Here is a 19,826-nt window from a genome sequence, read left to right as displayed (position 1 = left end):
GGATTTGCTCGAGAAGCACCTATGGATGCACGCCAGCTTTTTGGTCGCTTTACTAGCCGCAGCATCGCATTGCAGGCTCATGTTCATAATGAAGGGACACAGTAAGGCCCCAGGGCTCCGGGGCCAAGTCCCCCTGTGCCAACCCCCGTGCGGTGACCCCTGCGCTCGGTCTCTAACCTGTTTCTTCCTCCCTTTTCCCGCAGGCAAAGCAAGAAGACTCTCACCTTTGCCCACTATGGAATATGCTGACCCTTTCCCGCCGCAGCGTCCCGACAGAGCCCCCCAGGACTTCCCACGTGTGGGCAGAGGCTGCCAGAGGCCTGGCCCCAGCTCACCTGCGCTCGCTCGGCGCTCCTCGCTTCCTGCATCAATAAACAAGCTCAGCAGCATCGCTCGGCCTCGTGTCCGTGCCGTGCCCTCTGCAGCTGTCCTCACGTTGGGCGAGGGGTGATGCCAGCGCCTGCGTTTTGTGTCCGTTCGTGGCAGGGGGAAGCACCGAGCTCCTGGGACGGTTATGGGGTTGGGGGGCAAAAGGAAAACAGGCACCTTTGGCTCCATCCCAGCAGGGACGTTTGCCCTCCTGAGAGCTCACCCGCGGTGCAGGTCGGAGGTGGGTCTGGGATGTTGCTTGGCCTTTTCTCTTAGCAGCCTGCAGGGAGTCGTTCTTTGCCCTCCGTCCTTGTTTCTACTCGCAGCCCCCGAATAAACGAAAGCAGCACACTCATGCCCAGCCCCAGCATATGCCGGAGCAGCTTGATTTAGGGGCAATGCCCAGATGCATCCCTCCTCCTCTGCACCCCCATCCACCCGCTCCCTGCCTGATGTGGTGGGGCTACTGCCTGGGGTGATGGAGTTGGGGCTGGTCCTGCTTGGTCCTCCTGAGGTCCCCTCCAGCCCTCGGTTTTGACGATTTTACTTCTGGATAGGGCTACGAGCTCAGTTAGTGTGGGGATCCGTGCTCAGTCAGGGCCTGCTTGGCATTTGCCTCTCCTGGGTGCCGGACAAGGAGGGTTTTTTCTCATGGCAAACAAAGAAGATGCATGATGCTCCATCCAAAAATGTGCAGTCTCCCCCGTGCACTTCCCCGGTCTCTGAAAAACAAGCCCAGGTGAATCATTGCTCTAGACGCTGACTGCAGAGGAGTCAATCTGATGGTAAAGGGATAACTCTTCCCTTTCTATTCACCCTCTTTCGAGCACACCCTCAACAGGGTGAAGGCCGATGACTCTCAGCCGGGGTGCTGGCATGCAAACACCTGCCCGTGATTCACAAGACAAGCCCAGCGATTTCAAACAGCGATCCAGGGGGTTGCAAATCATCCGACCTGAGCACTTTGCAACAGCAGAATTGCTCTGGTATTTTCCGTCATCAAGAAACAAGTCAAAGCGAAGAGCTGGCATTCTCCAGCGGGGTCTACCAAGGTCGAGAAGCGCTGATATAGGATATCCTATAGCTTTATTGACAAGCGATAAGGGGCCACTCACATGTTTAAGGACCACGGGATTTCTTTGAGACCACAGCTCGTCTCTGCCCCACTTGCCTTTACAGAGAGCGACCTAATTACTGGGGCTGGGTGTGCAGACCCACTCGCTGTGCACGGGGAGGTGCGTGCCAGGCCTGAAAGGCATTGCCGGGGTCAAAGAACAGGACGGTGAAAACCCCACGCTTTATTCTTTCATGGCTGGAGCGAGCTGGACAAGAGGGCTTGCACCTGACAGCCCTCTCCCGCGCGCCGTCCCCGGAGCGTTGTTTCCTTGCCCGCTTCCCCGTTGCACCTTCGCCCTCGCTGCAGCCCCTGCTCGGCGGCACGTGGCAGAACGTGCTGCCTCGATCCGTTTGAACTGTTGCTTGGCCCACACGTCACCCCTCCCAGCAGAAAGGGCTTCACGTGGCGTTTTCTGTGAACACTGACAGGATTTCGCTCAATCCCAACTCCCCGCACCGGCTTTGATAGTCAGTGCTGGACCTGGACTCCTGGCAGCCCCAGGTGAACTTTTAGCATTGCCCCCGCTGCGCCAGAGATAATGATAATAATAATTGGCCAACAGGGAAAAAAGGCCCCCTTTCTGTTCACGCCCTGGACAGCCGCCCGGTTCTCCCATGCATGTGTCCGGCTGAGTTTCTAGATTATAGCCCACGTTGTCCTGGGTCCCCTCCATGCAGCAGAGCTGCACAAAAGGACTCTCTCCTGTCATTTTGGACACAGCATCACCCCAGCCAGCCTCCGGTAGCAGCTTGTCCATTCCCACGCTGTCAAAGACGAGCAGGGACCCTCGAGTGCTGCAGAGCTGAGATGGTAGAGAAGGTGTGAAACCACACTGGAAACCCCCGTGCCTAACCCTCACCCTAACCCTCACCCATCCCCCTGCCTGCAGGATACCACGTCACGCGCCTCTCGCCGTAGGTCGTGATCGTCCGGGTGCAAGTCCCAGGGGATCCAGCCCCTGCCGTCTGCACGCACAGGGCATCGCTCTTCTATTGGGAACATTACAGCACCATCCCACACCGCGGCCCAGAGTGCGTGGCCACGGGGGCTCAGATGGCACGACACATGCCAACATGCGTGCCAGCACCAGTGGTGTATGTGCAGGGATAAATCACCTCTTCGTTTTGATTAAGGTGTATGCTCTGCTCCTCTGGCACAGATGCAGGTTACGTTCCTTGACTTTGCATTTGCCTGCTCCCTGCCTCACTGTGCCTCGACGAACAGTGGATTTCCAGCTTTGCTTTCCCATGAACAGCCAAGTGCTGGGCAGTTTTGGCAGGAGACGCCAGCACGCCAGGACATGTTTCCACTGAGCTACCAAAGCAGAGGTCACATTTTCAGGGGTTGTAACTGGGTTCCCCCCACACCCTGCAGTAGTGTTCAGCTGTTTCACCAACACAGGATTCAGCACTGAGTCTCACTGCAGCCAGCCAAATATTTCTTAAAAACAGCTGGAATTGGCCTTTTGCTGCTCTTTTGATATTTGTACTGAAGGGGAGGTGCTATTGAGCGTCCGTATGACTGGATAGTCTTTGTCTCTGGAGCCAGGAGCTGCCTGGTCTCTCTCAGACCGATGCTCACATGCAGGGCATGTTATCAGACAAGGAGCAATGGGCTTAAGCTGCAGCAAGGGAAGTTGAGGTTGGATATTAGGAAAAACTTTCTCCCTAGGAGGGCTGTGAAGCACTGGGACAGGTTACCCAGAGAGGTGGTGGAGTCTCCATCCTTGGAGGTGTTTAAGACCCGGGTAGACAAAGCCTTGGCTGGGATGCTGCAGTTGGGGCTGGTCCTGCTTGGAGCAGGGGTTGGACTGGATGCGACCCCCTGAGGTCCCTTCCCACCCTCAGTTTCTATGAATCTCTGGTCTCTGACTCTTTCCTTTGACTCCTCCCTTCCTGGAGCAGCGGTTGGGATCTCATCTTGCAATACCTTGAAGAATGCTGCATCCTGGCCGGTGCCAATGGTATAGCGCTGCCATCAGCTCCTCTTGTTCCCTGGGGCCTCCTGATCGTCGAGGATGCTCCTGGTCAACGAAACGCCATTGGCAGCCATTCTCTGCCTGATTTCAAAGCAGCATGCCCTGTGACATCTCCCTTGTGCTGCAAAGGGATTTCCAGCTTTGTTTTCCCATGAACAGCACTTCCAGGGAGGAGGCATCTTGCCCCTGTGAAGGGTCAGACACACAGAGCACAGGATCTCCTGAGTCTACAAAGAATGAAACTCTTCCTTCGAAGGAGCTATCCTGAGACATCTCCATAGCATCCCTCTTTCTGCAAGAGACAGCAAGGGGATGGGAGGGTGCTCAGGCTGCTTCACTCCCGCAGCAGCACTGCCAACGCAGGCTGGCACACCCCTCCAGCTGTGCCAGGCAGAGGCAGTTTGGGCTGGGCCATTCACATCCCTCTGGGCACATAGTTGGTTTCTGTCTACCTTTCCACCCCTAAATGTTCACCTCTCTCGAGAAACAGGGCAGGAGGCTGAGGGTCACCCCCTGGCCCGAAGCCTACTTCCACGAGTCCCCCCCAGGGGCATTTCTCAGGTGACCATTTCTGCCTCCCAAAACCCCAGCTGCACTGCAGTTCCTATAGCAGCTTGCAAGGGCGGGCCCCCTGCCCCTGCCCGCGTGTGTGTGCAGCTCCGGCCATGGGGTATTTAAGGGACGCGAATGGGGCAGAGTCAGCCCCGCTGGGTCAGCCGCTGTTCTGCACTCCTCACTCGGGCACTTCGCTGTCGCAGGGTGCAGGGGACTCCGGAAATCCTGACGGACCCAGGGGAAGGCTCAGGGTCCGGCGCTTCCTTCGCTGCTCCTTACGGGTACTGAAGTGCGAGCAGTGCTGCGTGCTATCGGCACGGCTCCAGTGCCAGACAGCTCGTCGTAAGCAGCAGGAGAAAGTGCAGGGTTGTTTAAGGGGATCTCCAGGAGAAGAGAAAAATGGGGCCAAATTCTGCTGTTTGATCCTGCAACCAGTGGAGTTACCCAGGCAGCACCTGGCTGGGGGCACTTCCCAGCCCTCTATCTGAGCGAGACCCCTCCTTGGGTTTCAAAGGACTCCAGTAGACAAGGCTCTTTGGGTAAATCTAATATCTTTTATTAGAGCAGCTCAAATAGTTGGAAAAATTCTTCTTTGCAATGACTCCAGTGCTATTTCACAAGCAAATCTGCTCCAGCAATAATAATAATAATAATAATAAAATCCCCCTTGCTTTGTACTGAAATAGCTCCAGGGCCAATTCCTGCGGGGATCATGGTGTCTGTCCCTGGGGGCTGTGCCAGGCTTATCACTTGAGTGTCTCTGCACTGGGGCACTGCAGCCAGACTCTCAAGTAATGCTAGGTGGGTGATTTGCAGCACCGGAGGACACTGAGCCAATTCGTGCCAGCTGGGGATCTGGCCCCTGGCTCCCATGCAATCCTCTCATGAATCCCAGACACCGCTGTAGGTGATTTCATCTCTGGTTACAGCATGTTGCAAAACTGGGAAGAGGAAGAGAAAGCCCAAAGGCAGCAGAGTGCGGCGATTCAACATGCTCTGGAGTCGCGGTACAAACCCCCACAGGAACTGGAGCTTCTGGCTCAATACCTGATCTGTTAAAACTTTGCAACACAGTGCAACTCTTGTTGTGCAAACACTAGGAGCTGATACAACAGGAAGGAAGTGCTCCTTGTTGCACTGAGCGGCACGGAGCACATTTTACTGTTTGCTGCACTGTGGTCTCTTGTTGTCCGGGGTGCTTGTACACGTGGCGCTTGGACCAGGGCGCTTGTACACGTGACGATGGAAGTACAGTATGGGAATCCTGCAGGTGGGGGAGGCACTGCATACAATCATTTCAGACCCTTTATTTCTAACTCACCCCCTCAAACCAAAAAAACCCCCATCAAAAGCATACAATATCTTTCAGGAGCTGTGAGGCTTTTGCAGACTGACGTTTTGAAGCAGAAATGATTCTGTTTTCCAGAAGTGAAGGAAAGGGTGGCCTGTTTTCTTATGGGATGAAGAAACCTTTCTTTTTTACCTCCCAAGAACTCACAATGATGGACTGGGTTGCTGTGAAATGTCCAGAGTTTCTATTCTGCGCCCAGCATCCAGCCTGTCAGTCCCCAGTGATATTTTATATAGAAGTCTACGTGCATCTGACTGGAGAGGGGTAAAAGGGAAAATGCTACCAAAATGCGACCTTCTGGACCTCTGAGACTGGGGCTACTTTGGGCCGGCACAGCTCTCTCTCGCTCGCTGTGTCTGGCCGTAGCTGCTGAACCCTGCTGATAAAACTGTTGTGCAACGATCTCACCACACTTCGTGTCCCAATGGCTTTAGGAGCTCCCAACAGGATGTATCAGCATCCAAGGGACTGCTGTGCCCCCTGTTACAGCTTCAGAGCCGGATGCCCTGAATAGCACTTATCAAAAAACACAGGCATTTTTCAGTGCAGAAAAGGGACCGCCTTTCACAGACATGTTTCTTATTTCTGGCCAGCTCTGATAGTGAGCTACGTAACTGAGATTTAGCAACCGCCTCACGCTGACAGCAGCATGCAAAGCCCACAGGGGAGTCGGCGCAGCAGTGGCCTTTCCGGTCGATCCAGAAGAGCGGCCCTGGTGACCAGCCGTCCCTCCACAATGCTGCAGGAAGCGGTGTGTATGTGTAGCTCTCTGGGGCCTGCTTTCTCTCTCTTCTGAAAAGCAAAGAGGAGTGCAAAGGAGGAACATATGGGCAGAGAAATGGCTCCATACAGTGAGGCCACAGCCATTTCATCTAGTGCATTTTGCAGCTTGATTGTACCCACACAACACAGACCCTTGCGTGTTCAATGGTGAGCTCCCATCATGCCAAGGAGTGTTATTCCAGTTGGCAGCGCAGATGGTGCCACTTGCTGGCATAAACAAGATCTCAAGGCTAATCTCATAAGTACCTACACCTCCCTTCTTATGGTAAAGCTGCTAATAGCCTTTGCTGCATGCGCTTCCCTCCAAAAAGGAGAGCAGCAAGCTCATTTCACGGAGAATCCCAGCTCCTCATCCTCCGACTAAGACCTGTCCACACCTGGCCAGACAAAAATCATCATGGCCCGGGCAGAAATGCTCCCAGGAAGAAGCCAGGTGACAAACTCCAGGATGCGAAGCACAGAGGAGGGAGATTTCACTGGTGGCAATGAGCTCCGATGGCGGGTAAAGATGCTGACGCAGCTGGGGAGATGGTAGCGCATTGCCCCTGCCAGATGTTTGACCTGCAGGATTTACTTGCTCCTGCTGGCAGCAAAGCCAGAGGTCCCTGGCTAAAGGGTCTTGTCCCTCTGCTCCGAGTTAGACCGATCAGCCTACTTGGGGGCAAGAAGGGATTTTACCCCCGGTCAGATTTGTATGTGCAGAGGGGGTAGTGCCTGCCTTTGTAGTGGGGGACATGGTCCTCTTCCTGGGATTTTTTGAGCATATATTAACAACATTTCCTGGAAGCAGGACACGACTTGCTGTGGTTCGCCTGCTTTCCCTGTGGCAGGTTAGGGTGCTAGGTCTGTGTTGTGCCAGACTTGATAGTCAGCTTATACAGGGTTTAGCTGATGGATGTGTCTGGGACGGTTGGGACAGGGCTGATCCTGCCTGTGGCAGGGGTTGGACTGGATCTGGGGCTCCCCGCCAGCCCCGCGGCTCGTATTGTCTGTGCGATGGGTTGGGGTCAACGGATCTTCTTGGCAGCTCAGCTCACGATGCAGAGAATGTGGTTGTGCAAGTTGGGAAATGAAACCATTCGTCAAGCCAATCCCTGTAATCCCCAGGGACTAAGTGCTAATGCCACGGCTCATTCATGATTCAGTCAAAACCCCTGTTGCAGCAAATGGGATGTATCCTCCACACTTCACCGGGCTGCCAAAATCCAACGGCCCTTTCAGGGACAGGCACTGTTGACCAGCATACTTGCGCCAAGACCCTCCAGCATTTCCTAGGGCACCAGGAAGGATGTTTCAAGACTTGGGAGACCCTTCAACCCACTCCCTGATCGTCCACAGGTGACCGGCAGTTTCCAAGCAAGCAAACAGGCTGCACAGCCCCTCGCAGCCTTGTATAACTCTGTTTCTGCAGGAAGCCTTTCTTTAGGCAACACCTATATTTGCTTTTCCTGCTTCACAGCAGGCACATGCCATCTAATCATTTCTTGTTCTACTGACAATGCCCTATAAGACTTTAATGAGTCTGTATGGATGTTGACATCGGATCCACCCCGCGGCATGCTGGTTATCAGGTGAACCCTTGCATCATCCCCATTTCCAGATGTACAGCTGATGACCTAGATTCAGTCGCATATAATGGGGCAGACGCTTCCCTAAGACCTTACCCTGTGTTAGCAATAGTGGCAAAGCTTTTAAAACAAAAATGCCTGTAGTGTCAAATTGGCCCAAAATGCTCCTGAGACCCAACTGGCTTGCAAGAGAGAGCTGCATTTCACCCAATCCCTGTTTAAAGCTAATTTCCATCTGTTGTTCCCATGACATCCTTTCCTGACTCATCTCCGTTGCCAGCAGACAAACAGCTCTTTCTGTGCCCTGCTGGAATGGTACCCGTAAGCTCCAAAAGTCAGGCATTTAATGCTTTGCCATCTCAGCCTGTTGGCAGGAAAAGGTAGCGTGACACGAAAGTACCGGCGAGGATGGGGAAAGGTCGTCCCACGATGATCGCAGGTTCCCTACGACTCTGGAGAACCCGTGGGTCCCTGCAAAGGGTCGGCATAAGCCTGAGGCATCTTTGAAATCCCATGTAAACCTCTGAAGAGATTGGTCCTGTGGCAGAAAGCCACCTTGGTTTCTCCCCAAAATCTCTGCCCTGCGACAATGTGATCAAGATGGGCCAGCACAGAGGAGTCACACCTCAGCCTGTCTCGTTCGGTGACCTGAGCTGGCTGCAGTCCTGAGGGAGGGGGGACCTGCTCCCTCTGCCCACGGGACTGGCATCCGCCACCCGGGTGGGGGGCATCTACCTGGGGGGCTGGGGTCTGCCTGGTAACAGGTGATGGATTTCGAATTGGGTGGCTGACAGCCAACCGGGGCTGGCCTCCACCGGCCCAGGTGAATGAGGTCGGGGGGCTATATAGGTTGGGGGGGAAGGCGGCTCTCCCTCTTCGGCCATGAGGTGAAGCAGCAGCAAAGCAGGGGAGACAGAGGCCCCTTGCCATCGGGACCCAGCTCTCTCTCACCCCCAGACTCCCGAGGGGAAACGGGAGGACTCTGGAAGATGCTTGTGAGGAAGCTACTGGAGATCTGGGTAGATCTCTAGCTGGCAGTAACACAGATGCGTGATCAAAAGGCTACCTCCGCCACACTGCTTGGTCTCTAGGATTTCTAAGTTATTGCTCAACTCTGTACCCTAGTTTACCCTACCCCTGTAATCAATAAAGTTCTCCTTTTTGACTGGTGTGGGAGACTTATTGAGGGGTGGGTCTAAATTATGCCTAACAGACCCCTTAGGTCTGCGGACTAAGGGAGACTTTAGTTTTTTGCCCCCTTGACTTGGGGAAGTGCCCCAAGTGCCTGTACTGGGTCGAGTACCCGTCGGACTATTAGGCCTGTGTTTCCCCGAGGACACAGGGCTGAGACAGTCCCTTCTCGGGGTGGTGGCGGCAATGTTACCTACCCCCAGACTAGTGAGTGTGCTCCGGGAGAGGGGTCGGCCGAGCATAAGGCGCCCCAGGGAGGCATTCGGAGCCGGGAAGGTGGGCAAGTGCAGGGAGGTGGGCGGCTCAGCGCAGGAGCGCCCCCCACTGGCCCGCCACAGGGCCCACCAAAAGTCACTGCGCAAGAGCACACAGGGACCTTTGAACACCTTGCAACCTATGCAATGCAGCAGGCTATGGATTGCATATCGATTCTGAGTGCAATAAAGCCACCCACATCTCAGCCCCTTCCCTTTTCCAGTTTCCTCACAGATTGTCACTGCTTCTGGCGCTGGGACAATGCCCTCATTGTCCAGAAATGACAAACGGCCTTAGTACCACAGAACCCCTTTGTTAACAAGCTGGGTGGTGCTCCCGTGTTTGTTCACGGCTCCTGCGCACCTTCCTTCTTGCTGAGAAGGAAGCAGTCTTTACAGCTCAGCATCATCACCCATAAAAATCGGCTGGTTTGCTGAGCAAATAGTCACTTTAGGAGGATGATTTTGCAATGAGATTGGGGAAACACGTCTATATAAAGAGAACCAGCAAGTGAGCTCTGTCATCTGCTCAGACGAGTGGACCAGATCGCTGCCCCCACCATGATCATGAGCGCTTTTGGGCTGCTTGGGCTGGTGCTTCTCAGCTGTCTTCCAGGTGAGTTGCTTCTGCGGCGGCCTGTCCAGAGCGGCGGTTGGAGGATGTGACGGGACCAACCTAGAGGAAAGGGTCTGGTGCGTGAGTCCTCTCTGGATGAAACTCATCCTTATGCAGGCAACAGTTGCAAAGCTGATGGCTCACCCACGTCCTCCCCAGATTTCTAGATGTAGCTGGGACAATGGTGGCGGGGAAGATCGAGGTTCAGGTTTTGTTTCTTTTTCCGTAGCAAAAAAAAAATTAATGAAAAATTTAAAAATCCCAATCTTTTTATGAAATCTTAAAAAATCCCACATCATCCCATGCGATGCTTATGCTGAGCAGAAAGAACATGATGAATAGATCGGCTCTGAGGGTTGGGACATACGTGCCTCTAAACGGCACATGTCTTTTCATCATGTCTCGTTCACATACGACAATGCCATTTATTGGGCAACCAGTGCCTTCAAGCGACTTCCCATCCGAGATCCTGCCGCGGTGTTAGATCTGCTGTCTCTCTTTCTTCCTGCTCTAGATGCTGTCATCGAAGCAAGACAGGTGAGTGGCAAAGTATTTGCTGTCAATACCATTTTCTTGCCATTTCCCAGTTGCTCTAATAAAAGGTAATGGTGTATGGTGCATCATTTTGGAACCAAGAGTTCTAGTTTTTTGCATGTCTTATAAAAATTGGGATTTTCCCTTTTGATTTGCACCCAGCCTCTCTAGAGGCCTTGGCACATGCTTCCCCTGCACCTTGATAACTGCCTGCACATGTTGCATATCCAAAATGGGAAGGCTGTAGTGTAACCGAGTATTGCAGGCAAAAGGCAGCACGGCAGTCCCCTGTTGGGATGAGGGTAAGCGTCACAGCCATGTTTCTGGGATGTTTGCCTCCTCTGCAAATGGAAAATCAGCTTGCCACAGCTATTTGCCACCATTCGATCTTCTGGGGAAAATTCCTGCCCTTTTTTGTACCCCAGACGTTTCAGAGAAAGGCAGGTGGAACCGATCTGATGCCGGTGCTCCAGTGGCAATTTGTGGCAGCGGGAGGTAGACCAGGAGGAGAGGAGCAAGGCCGGGAAGATGCCGTTTAACACAACCTGCCCCGTGGACCTGCCTCTCCTTCGAAGGCAGTCTGCAAGCAGAGGAAAGGGGGAGAGCTATCACATGGGGGTGAATCATTCACTCCCGTGGCATCGCCCAGGCCTCTGGAGGCTGCCATCCGATGGGCGGCGGGCGGGCGGTGATCCTGGCCCAGCATCTCTGCCCCCTCCACCTACAAGAGCTGGGATGCAGTTTCTGGTACTCACCAAAGTGGAAGAGAGAGAGAAAAACAGTGTCCCCCCACATTGAGACCTGAGGAAACAGGCAGGAGTTTAACCCGAATGTGCTGTTTTCTCTGTGGGAGCAATGAGACAGGGGAGGGTCCAAGGGATGGAGAGGAAGACAGGCAGTGGGTCACGCAGCACTCGGGGAGGGTCAGAGGGGAGGCCGTGCCAACCTGCCCCTCCCTTCCCCAGGCCAATTGCAGCAAATACCACTTGACCCAAGACGGTGAAGTCAGCTGTCCCAAAAACTTTCACCCCGTCTGTGGCACCGACAACGCGCTCTACTCCAACGAGTGCATGCTGTGCAGGGAAATCCTGTGAGTATTAACGACCGTCTCCTGCCACTCCGCAGCCCTCGGGCTAGCGGCTAAGTGAGGTGTGGCCTGGGACACTTCCTACCTCTTCCCCTTCCCTAACATCCGTGATCCTTCGGTTCTTTGATTTTTTTTTTCTCCCTCTGAGTTTGCTTAATTGTATTTGCTGCCATATAAATGAAAAGGTTTCCTGAATGAGGTGGCTGCCCGGTGCTTGCAGATGACTTCTTTTTTCTCTTTTGTGCTCCAGGCATGGCAAGAGCATTGACAAAAAGCACGATGGGAGATGCGTTCAGGTAAAGTCAAATCTCTGCTCGGGTACCTGTGACTCCGGGCCCACCCGGCCGGTCCTCCCTTCACTTGGCTGTGTGATAGATGGGATAGGCTGGGGCCACACGAGTCAGCCTCCCACCGGCTGCCGCTCAAATGCAGCCTGGATTTCAATGTGAAATCTTCCAGTGCTGAAGTCCTTCTAACTGCGAGGAGCTTGTTTGGTGCTGACCCTGGTCATGCCCAACCCTTATTTTTGGGATGCACGCAGCGATGCCCGCCTCACTGGCCTCGCCGTGCCCGTCAGGCAGCCTCTCCTGCTGCCTACCCGGTGCTTGCTGCAGGCAGACCGGGCAGAAGAGAGCTGCCGACGCAGCCGTGACCCAGCCCTTAGGGGCAGGGGATGGAGGGCTCGGGGTCAGGGGGTTGCGCTGTGACTTGCAGGGGGTGGACTGCACCGGCTACCTGGAAACCCCTCCTGGCGAGACGGCTATCTGCACCATGGACTACAGACCCATCTGTGGCACTGACGGCATTACCTATGGCAACCCGTGCACCTTCTGCACCGCCATCGCGTAAGTGCCCTGGGAATAGCGGGCTCGATGGAGGAGCACGAAGAGGAGCTGCCCCCCCGTTCGCTCACTCGCGCTCATCTTGCTTTCCTCCCAGGAACGGGGCTGACATGGACTGGAGCAGCAACGGACGATGTCCCCAGGTAAGGCCCCTCGTTACCCGGCGCTGTAGTGTCTACCCACGCGCGCCAATGCAGCGTGTCTGGGAGGACGGGCGCCTGGGGCGGGGGCACTGGCACCCTCTCATCTACTCAAGCAGCATCTGTCTTTGAGTTTCTCCCTCCGCCCTTGGCCTGCATGCCGTTGCCTGCTTGCCCCCTATTTTCAGGCTCCTCTGGGCACGGGCAGCATATAGCTCATGCGCAGCAGAGCCCTGACATTGCTCCGATCCTTGCAGGTGGACTGCAGCGACTACAAGGAGCCCAAACCCACGTGCACGCTGGAGCACCTGGCCCACTGCGGCTCCGACGGCCTCACGTACGGCAATAAGTGCCAGTTCTGCAACGCAGTCGCGTACGTACAGCACCCGCGGCACTGAACCCCCGCGGCCCTCCCGGGGAGGGCACAGCCCTGGGGTCTTGCCCCTTTCTCCTCCGCCCAACGGCCCTGCACCGACAGCGGCAGGGCTGTAGCTGGGTCGCTGCTCAACGCGGCGGGAAGCCAGTCTGTTGCAGGCGGGGAGCCTGCAGGTTTGCTTGGCTCCATATTCCCCGGCACTGACGCCTCCACTCCTCCATCACCACCAGCCCTGACGCGCACGGCGGGGGAGGTTTCTCCCCCTGCTTCCCCGGGGGTCTGGCAGGCTCAGGGTCCCCAGGGGTTTCCCCCACACCCGTAGTGGTTTAAACTGCATCTGCAAAAGAAAGGGGCCGAAGCGATGGGTAGGGGGAGAAGCCGCCCCGGACTCTCGCCCTGAGTTCCCTGTCTCCAAGCTCTCTCTCTCTGCAGGAGAAGTGGTGGGAAACTGCAGTTCAAGCATTATGGGGTGTGCTAAATCTCCCGGTGCAGAGCGCACGGAGAGCCACCTTGCTCCTTGCCCCCTCGCCAGCGCTGCTCTCTTGCTCCCAGGTCCCCGGGGGCCCGTCCTGTGGTCCCGAGCTCTGCCTTGGCTTCATCAATAAAGTAAACTCAGCAGCATCCTCTGCCTCGGGGAGTTCTTGCAGGGCAGGAGGTTGTGGCCTCCCGCGTGCGTGGAGGGGAGGTGGAAAGGAGTCTCGGTGCGGGGCCGGAAGGACAGTGCCGCAGCCAGGTGTGAGGATGATGCTTATTGCCTTCCCCAGCACGAGAGCAAAGGAGAGGGGCCCGGCGAGACAGCGGGCACAGTATCGCGCCATGGCTCGAGGCGTGAGCTTACCTCCCGCTTCGCGTGCACGCCGCCGGTACCAGGCGTGAGGCTCGGCGGGTTGGTGCGCACCCCAATTGCACCGGGTCCCGGTGGAGCCAGAGGGTTCGAGAGCAACCTGGATCTGCCTCACCCACCCGTTCCCAGGCCTGGGGCTGGCAGGAGCCAGGACCCCCGGGCCGCAGGGTAGGCAAGAGGGCTGCGTGACTGAACCGGGCCAGGCTTGCTGATACCCAAGGCGGCATCTAGGGACTATGAACTGTTGTTGCCTTCCCCTGTCCTAGCCTGCCAAGGGGTATATCCTTCCCCACAAAGCTTCCCCCTTAGTCCGTCCCCATGTCTCACTAGCGTCACGTGCTGGGGCAGAAAGCTGGGCCTGGCCCCCTTCCACTGGCGGTCTAACACCTGCTGTGGGACTGCTCCCCGGAAAGGGTTAACAACAGGTTTTGGGGTCGGTTATCCCTGCCTAGGCTTGCTAGACAGGAGGGAGAGGAAGGACGGAGGAGGGATGCCGGCAGCCAGACAAGCCCTGTGCGGTTTCGGGGGGGCGAGGCGAGCGATGAGTCGGGAGCTTGGGCTAGAAGGTGGACCATCGCTCCACACACACACAATACACGGGACCATCGCTCCACACACACACTGCTCACACCATACACGGGAACATCGCTCCACACACGCACTGCTCACGCCATACACGGGACCATCGCTCCACATATGCACTGCTCATGCCATACACGGGAACATCGCTCCACAGACACACTGCTCACACAATACACGGGAACATCGCTCCACATGTGCACTGCTCACGCCCAGGCTTTACTCCAGCACTGGGAAGAGGAGGCTTGACTGGCAACCCTGACCGATGTCTGAACTCCTCACGTCATGTGTTCAGATCCGGGCCAGGGGAGCGGAGGAGGAGATGGCTGCGCTAGCACAGGATAGTCCCATACCAGGACAGTCGGTCTGTAATGGGAACACCCTGATCAGGATGTGCAGCAAGCCCACGGTCCAGGACGGTATAAGAGATGCAAGATATGGGTGCAGTAAATACGTAATTTGTTTTCACCGCTGTACAAAAGGGGAATGGGAAAATTTAGGAACCGCGCAGTGTCCTGCGTGGTGTCACGCCGACCACCTTGTCACAGGTACAGATGTGTTAACACCTGGTCTGATGTACTTGTCCGGCCTGGACGTGTTAGGGCTGTGCTGGTAGACAGCGAACCTGGCCACATCTCTGCCACGAACCCGGCCTGCGGTTGCTCTTGAAGACATGATGGGTGTCGGGGTCTCCCGGCTCCCGCTTTGTGCTGGCACCGCAGTTCCCGAGACTTCAGCTCTGACAACACGTTGACAGCACCTAACACAAGCACAACAGAAGGGCCAAAGAGGGGAGCCCGGAGTGGGGGCAGGTCTCAGCCCTCCGGAAGGAAGGGGCAGGAAGCGCTGGTGGCCTGGTGCAGTGGATGCTGGGGGGGCCGGGCTTGCGCCCCGTCCCCAGGAGGGCACAGAGCAAATGCAGAGCGAAGCAAGGCTCCGCGTGCACAGATGCAACACCCGGCCATGGCTCACAAGGCGCGTGAGTCAGCTCATGGGTGTGCCGGCAGATCTGGGTCCCGCGTGTGACCTGACTCACATGCTCACCTCCACCTTCCACTCTCGCCAGCACAGGCGAGGCTGGGGCAGTTTCCAAGGCTGCTAATTAGGTTAATAACCTCGGCCTTGTTTACTTCCCAGCCAGGACAGCGTTCCTGGGTCCAGTAACAGTCCACGTCTCCCAGCGTCCCCCAGCCGGCTGTTAGGATGCTGCCCTGAAGGGGACCCTCTGTTTCGGTGTTAGCGCGTGGCCCCTGAGAGGCCACGGCAGGCACCGATGCAGGCAGGAGACAGATGTGCCACCCTCACCCTAGAAGAGGATGCTGGACTCACACCTCTGGCCACTCTCTGCAGCGAAATATCCCCAGACCAAATGGGTGTCAGCGCCCAAACATCCCTTTTTACACCTCGCTTCTTATTGCAGACAAATGCAAGGGATGCTGTAGGCCAACGCACATCAGCGCAAAGCAGGAAGCATTGGTCCATGGGGCAGGCTGTTTCCCCCTCCACCAGCGCAGGGTTTTTCCCTGGGGTCCTGGTTCAGTTCAGTCACCCTGCCTCTGTGCCCAGGCGAGGCTGCAAGCACCCGGGTGCTCAGGACCACGCAGCAACCGGCACCGTTCAAACACCCACCCTCGTTTTTCTCAAGCCTGCGTCTCTCGCGGTGACGATTCCCTTTTGCACGCAACCTTATCGCTCTCATTTGCTCCCTAGACAACTTCACAAGACGCAAGGCAAGACTTTGCAGACTTACACCACCATCATTTACATAGCCTGGGCTGGTTTCGCTTTGGTGAGAATTTTATTAGGCTTTGGCTCATTTTCCCCCACCTTCGTAACATGTCTCAGCACATGTCTGAGAGGCAGTGGCCTGGCCTCATAGGAAAATTGCGTTCAATGAACCTGATTGAACCAGATTAATTTTTTAGTTTCACTGAAGCCAGCCAGCTTGCACTGGTGAGATCTGTCGCAGGCTCTTCCTGCAGTCCTGCATCGCGTCTCACCAGCTGGCCTGTCTCGGGGTGGTGTTTTGGGGCGGCCTCGGAGAAGCTAACTGGTGCGATGGCAGCAAACGCCGTCCTGTCCTGGATGAGGCTGCCCGAATCCTATTGCATTGCACATCCTCATCGGCCTTCCTTTCCGCCTTGGCGCATCACACTCACCCGATTCGAAGGTCATTTGTCCTCTAGCAGTGGTTTTCAACCGGTGGTCTGTGGGTCCGCAGACTGTCGAAGCAGTCCGTGAAGGATGACTACGATCCATCAAAACTATGTGAATACCCACACGGACAATTCAAAAGGGTCCGCGCTGCCACTCAAATTTTTTTAGGGGTCCGCAAATGGAAAAAAGGTTGAAAGCCACTGCTCTGCAGTACAAATTATGTCCTTCGGGTCCAGAGGTTTAGACGGGGATCATCTCTGATTTCACTGTGAGGGTCGTCTGTTTTCAGTCCCTGCCCTTCCGTTGTAGCTGACGGCTTTCAGAGCCCCCCACCCCGTCTCCGTGGCTGAACCAACCCTAAAATAACTCTTCCTCTCGTCTCCAGCCCTCAGAGGTGGTTTCTGACATGCAAGGGCTGTGAATCAGCAAACCCTCATAGGAGTTGCTCCACTGACTTCAAAGGAGCAGAGTAAATTGGACTGATACTTGGCACCTCCAAGCTCAAAGGAGCCGGCTTGCCCATTTTATGGATGATGTCTCTATAGGAAAGTATCAGCCAAAGGTCACATGGGAAGTAGGTGGAAGAGGTGGAGGTAGACCTGATGGCCCATCCTGTGCTTTCACATTGCCACCCAAGAGAAGAACGGGGCCATGACATACTTTTGCATGTCAGAAGGACTGAAAAACACCATAGCTGAAATAGTTCCCAGAGGAGTGTCGGCCCATCTGGCTTGGGACTCTCCAGACAGATGTGAAAAAATGTCACCCCGATGTGTCTCTCGCCATATTTAGACTCACAGCAAACGACTGGTTTTGCTGCCGCTCCTTTCTCCCGGCGTGATTCACTTCATACCTGTCCATTGATGCCAGCTCGTCGCATTGTAAAACCTTGCTGCAGGCGATCGGTGTGGGCCCGCACGCTATGAAAATTACTGGCCGCCCCACTGAATCACGGCTCCCTGCGCTTGCCCTTGTCGCGGCTCCAGGATGCGGTGCAAGAAAGGGGATTACTAATTGTGGAGCAGATTGCAACCTCGAGCATGCCACTCACGTAATTAACCCCCTCCCCCCATTTTTTCCCCCGAGCTTGATGTGGCCAGGGCGGCGTTCTTCGCGCTGAAGCATTCCTGCGACACCGGCAGAGGCAATGATGCCTTTGGGAAGGAGGCAGGAAGGCGTGTCTATATAAGCGGGTGGCAAGGTGGGTCCCTCAGCACTCTCCGTGGGCTGAGGCAGCATCCCGGGACCGGCGATCAGCCACTGGCACCATGGAGGCCATGGGCATCTTGCTGCTGCTGAGTCTGGCTCTTTTCTCTTTCTCCGCACGTGAGTAACGTTTTTTCCTGCAACCGGGGTGGAGACCGGCCGGATGAGTCTTCCCTTCTGGGCAGGGGGTAGGGGGAGACATTCGAGAGGAGCACTGCAATCATCCCGGTGGTCGTTTCGATGCGTCGGGGTGTCCCTGCCCCTCCAGCGGCTCCTGAGGGTGAATCGGGTACGGAAGACCTCGCCAGCCGTGGAGACAGCAATGGCACAGCGCAGGTGTTGAAGGCAAACCTCCAATATCTGACTGCGAACACCGGTGCCTCCAAAAACCTTCTTCGGAGGGTTAGACTCCTCCGTTGGGAGCCAGCAGAGCTGCTGGGGCTGTATTGCAAGCCTTCCAGCATTTGATGGCTTCCTTATAACCCCGGGCTGTGGGCGTCCGTGGGAAGAGGAGCATCTCAGCTTTCATTTATTAAAACCCATAAACTTCTAACCCTCCGCTTAGCGGAGGAGAGCTGGAAAATGGGCTGCGGTTGCCCTTAACCACTCAAAACACAGAGGACACATCCAAGGAGCTGAGTGTAAATCTGCCTGGTGTCTCTCTGTGATTTGGGGGGGCAGACGTCCCATATCTGAAACTGGAGTTAGCAACAGTGACGTGACTCGTGTCCGGCTAACTCGGCCCGGGCCCAGGCTGCACAGGGCTGCTTCTCACCTCCCGCCTGCAGCCCGAGCGGTGTCTGCAAACCTTTTTGCAGCAGGTTCATGCGGGTGACGGATGCAGCTGAGAGGATCCCAAGCTGCCTGAGGACAAAAGAGACAGGATGCCTCGTAGAGAGGATTTGCTCGGAAATCTGCGCCCGGCTCTAATTAAGATTTAATTGGGGTGCAAGAGGCAGGCGCGCGCGGCTGTCCCTGCACAACCAGGGACCAGCGGCTGTGGCCGGCGCAGGTGTCGGGCAGCATCGTCCCCGAGCGCGCCGCAGCCCCGTGGCACGTCTGTGCCGGGCACTTCGTTTTGCTCATTCAGACCTCGGTTGTGTCTAGTTATGAGCCTCAGCTCGCGGCCAGTGCCGCCCACGCCAAACAGCAGCGAGGGGAGACGTGCTCGGGGCTGGGACTGGCCTGGGTAATGAGGCTGGGGCAGGTGCTGAAGGGGGCTAGGTATTTCGAGGCACTGGGGGGGGCAGGGGATGCTGCCAGCCCAGGGTGCTGGGACTAGGGTGTCTCCCTCTTCTTGTGTCCCCTGCTCCTTTCCTGCTCAGATCTACCGGGTGTGGACAGAGGCTGCCGGCAAGTCCTGGGAAAGAGGATCTCGCCAGCCCTTCCCAGATACAGGAGAGTCCATCCCAGCTGCCGGCCTGACACGTCTGTGTCGCGTGAGCTGACGGGCCCTCGGCAGCCCTGGGGTCGGGAGGGTGCCTGACCTAGGGCCCCACGTCAGGGCCACACGACTCGGGCTCGGGTCACCGGAGATGGTCCCGTCCCTTAGGGCGCGTCTGAGCTTTTCTTCCCAGAGACCAGGGGGCATCGGCAGGGCAAGGCTAGAAGAATCAACCCCCCGGTCCCGTTTGTCCCTCGTTAGATCCTGGAGAACAATTCAGGTGGCTGATCTCCACCCGCGGGGCCCCGCTGCGCGAGACAATAACGCTGCGTGGGCCAGGGTGAATGAGTACCTCGCCTCGCCTCGCCTCGCCTCGCCTCGGGGCCTGTGCCGCTGCTGCAAACGTCCTCTCTCTCTCTTGTTCCAGGCGCTGCCAGCGAGGAGGAGAACCAGGTTAGGGCCGCTGATCCTATGCAATGCTTTGCTCTTCCTCCTGCTCGAGGAGAAGGGGTCTTTGCAACCATGTTTTCGGCTCTTAGAAGATCATTTTAAAAGGGAATGGGTGGAGCTGGGTGGTTCCCACGCTGGGGGCAGTGCCAGCACCAAGGTGACCCATGCATGACATATGGAGGGCGACATATGGAGGCCAGGCACGGATCACAAAATCCCGTGCCAGGGTGGGTGGGTGGAGGTGCGCCTTCTCGGGAGCCCGGTCAATGCTTGCGGCATGGCCTGAGCCAAAAGGAGGTTGTAAGAGGTGATCAAAACTGGCCTTGCCTTGCTGTTGTTTCGGAGACGTCTACAAGCCACCGCTTGCTTTTGCTTCAGGCGCAAAGGCATGGAGCTGGGGCGCGGGCGAGGCACTGGGCTGAAGAGCTGGGCCAAGGGGGGAGGC

The 19,826-nt window shown here is 56.3% G+C and overlaps 1 protein-coding gene and 1 long non-coding RNA gene across 2 annotated transcripts in view; both read left to right on the top strand.

The window, feature by feature from the left end:
• The window catches only part of LOC109310222, a 1,361-nt gene extending 971 nt beyond the window's left edge, over window positions 1–390 (top strand). Inside the window, exon 2 of the long non-coding RNA XR_002101162.1 lies at window positions 204–390. This is a non-coding gene — a long non-coding RNA (uncharacterized LOC109310222). The remainder of the gene's footprint in view (window positions 1–203) is intronic.
• LOC109309872 (ovomucoid-like) overlaps window positions 1–13,382 on the top strand; it is a 19,685-nt gene extending 6,303 nt beyond the window's left edge. Inside the window, exons 8-15 of the mRNA XM_019534747.1 lie at window positions 9,667–9,782; window positions 10,297–10,331; window positions 11,282–11,406; window positions 11,654–11,699; window positions 12,118–12,248; window positions 12,343–12,388; window positions 12,643–12,758; window positions 13,194–13,382. Of these exons, the coding sequence (XP_019390292.1) occupies window positions 9,667–9,782; window positions 10,297–10,331; window positions 11,282–11,406; window positions 11,654–11,699; window positions 12,118–12,248; window positions 12,343–12,388; window positions 12,643–12,758; window positions 13,194–13,239 (661 nt within the window). The 3' untranslated portion in view covers window positions 13,240–13,382. The remainder of the gene's footprint in view (window positions 1–9,666; window positions 9,783–10,296; window positions 10,332–11,281; window positions 11,407–11,653; window positions 11,700–12,117; window positions 12,249–12,342; window positions 12,389–12,642; window positions 12,759–13,193) is intronic.
• The last annotated feature ends 6,444 nt before the right edge of the window (window positions 13,383–19,826 follow it).

This window comes from Crocodylus porosus, unplaced genomic scaffold, assembly GCF_001723895.1.
Source record: "Crocodylus porosus isolate Cpor-Errol unplaced genomic scaffold, CroPor_comp1, whole genome shotgun sequence".
NCBI classification, from domain to species: domain Eukaryota; kingdom Metazoa; phylum Chordata; order Crocodylia; family Crocodylidae; genus Crocodylus; species Crocodylus porosus.
This window is presented reverse-complemented; position numbering and strand designations above follow the sequence as displayed.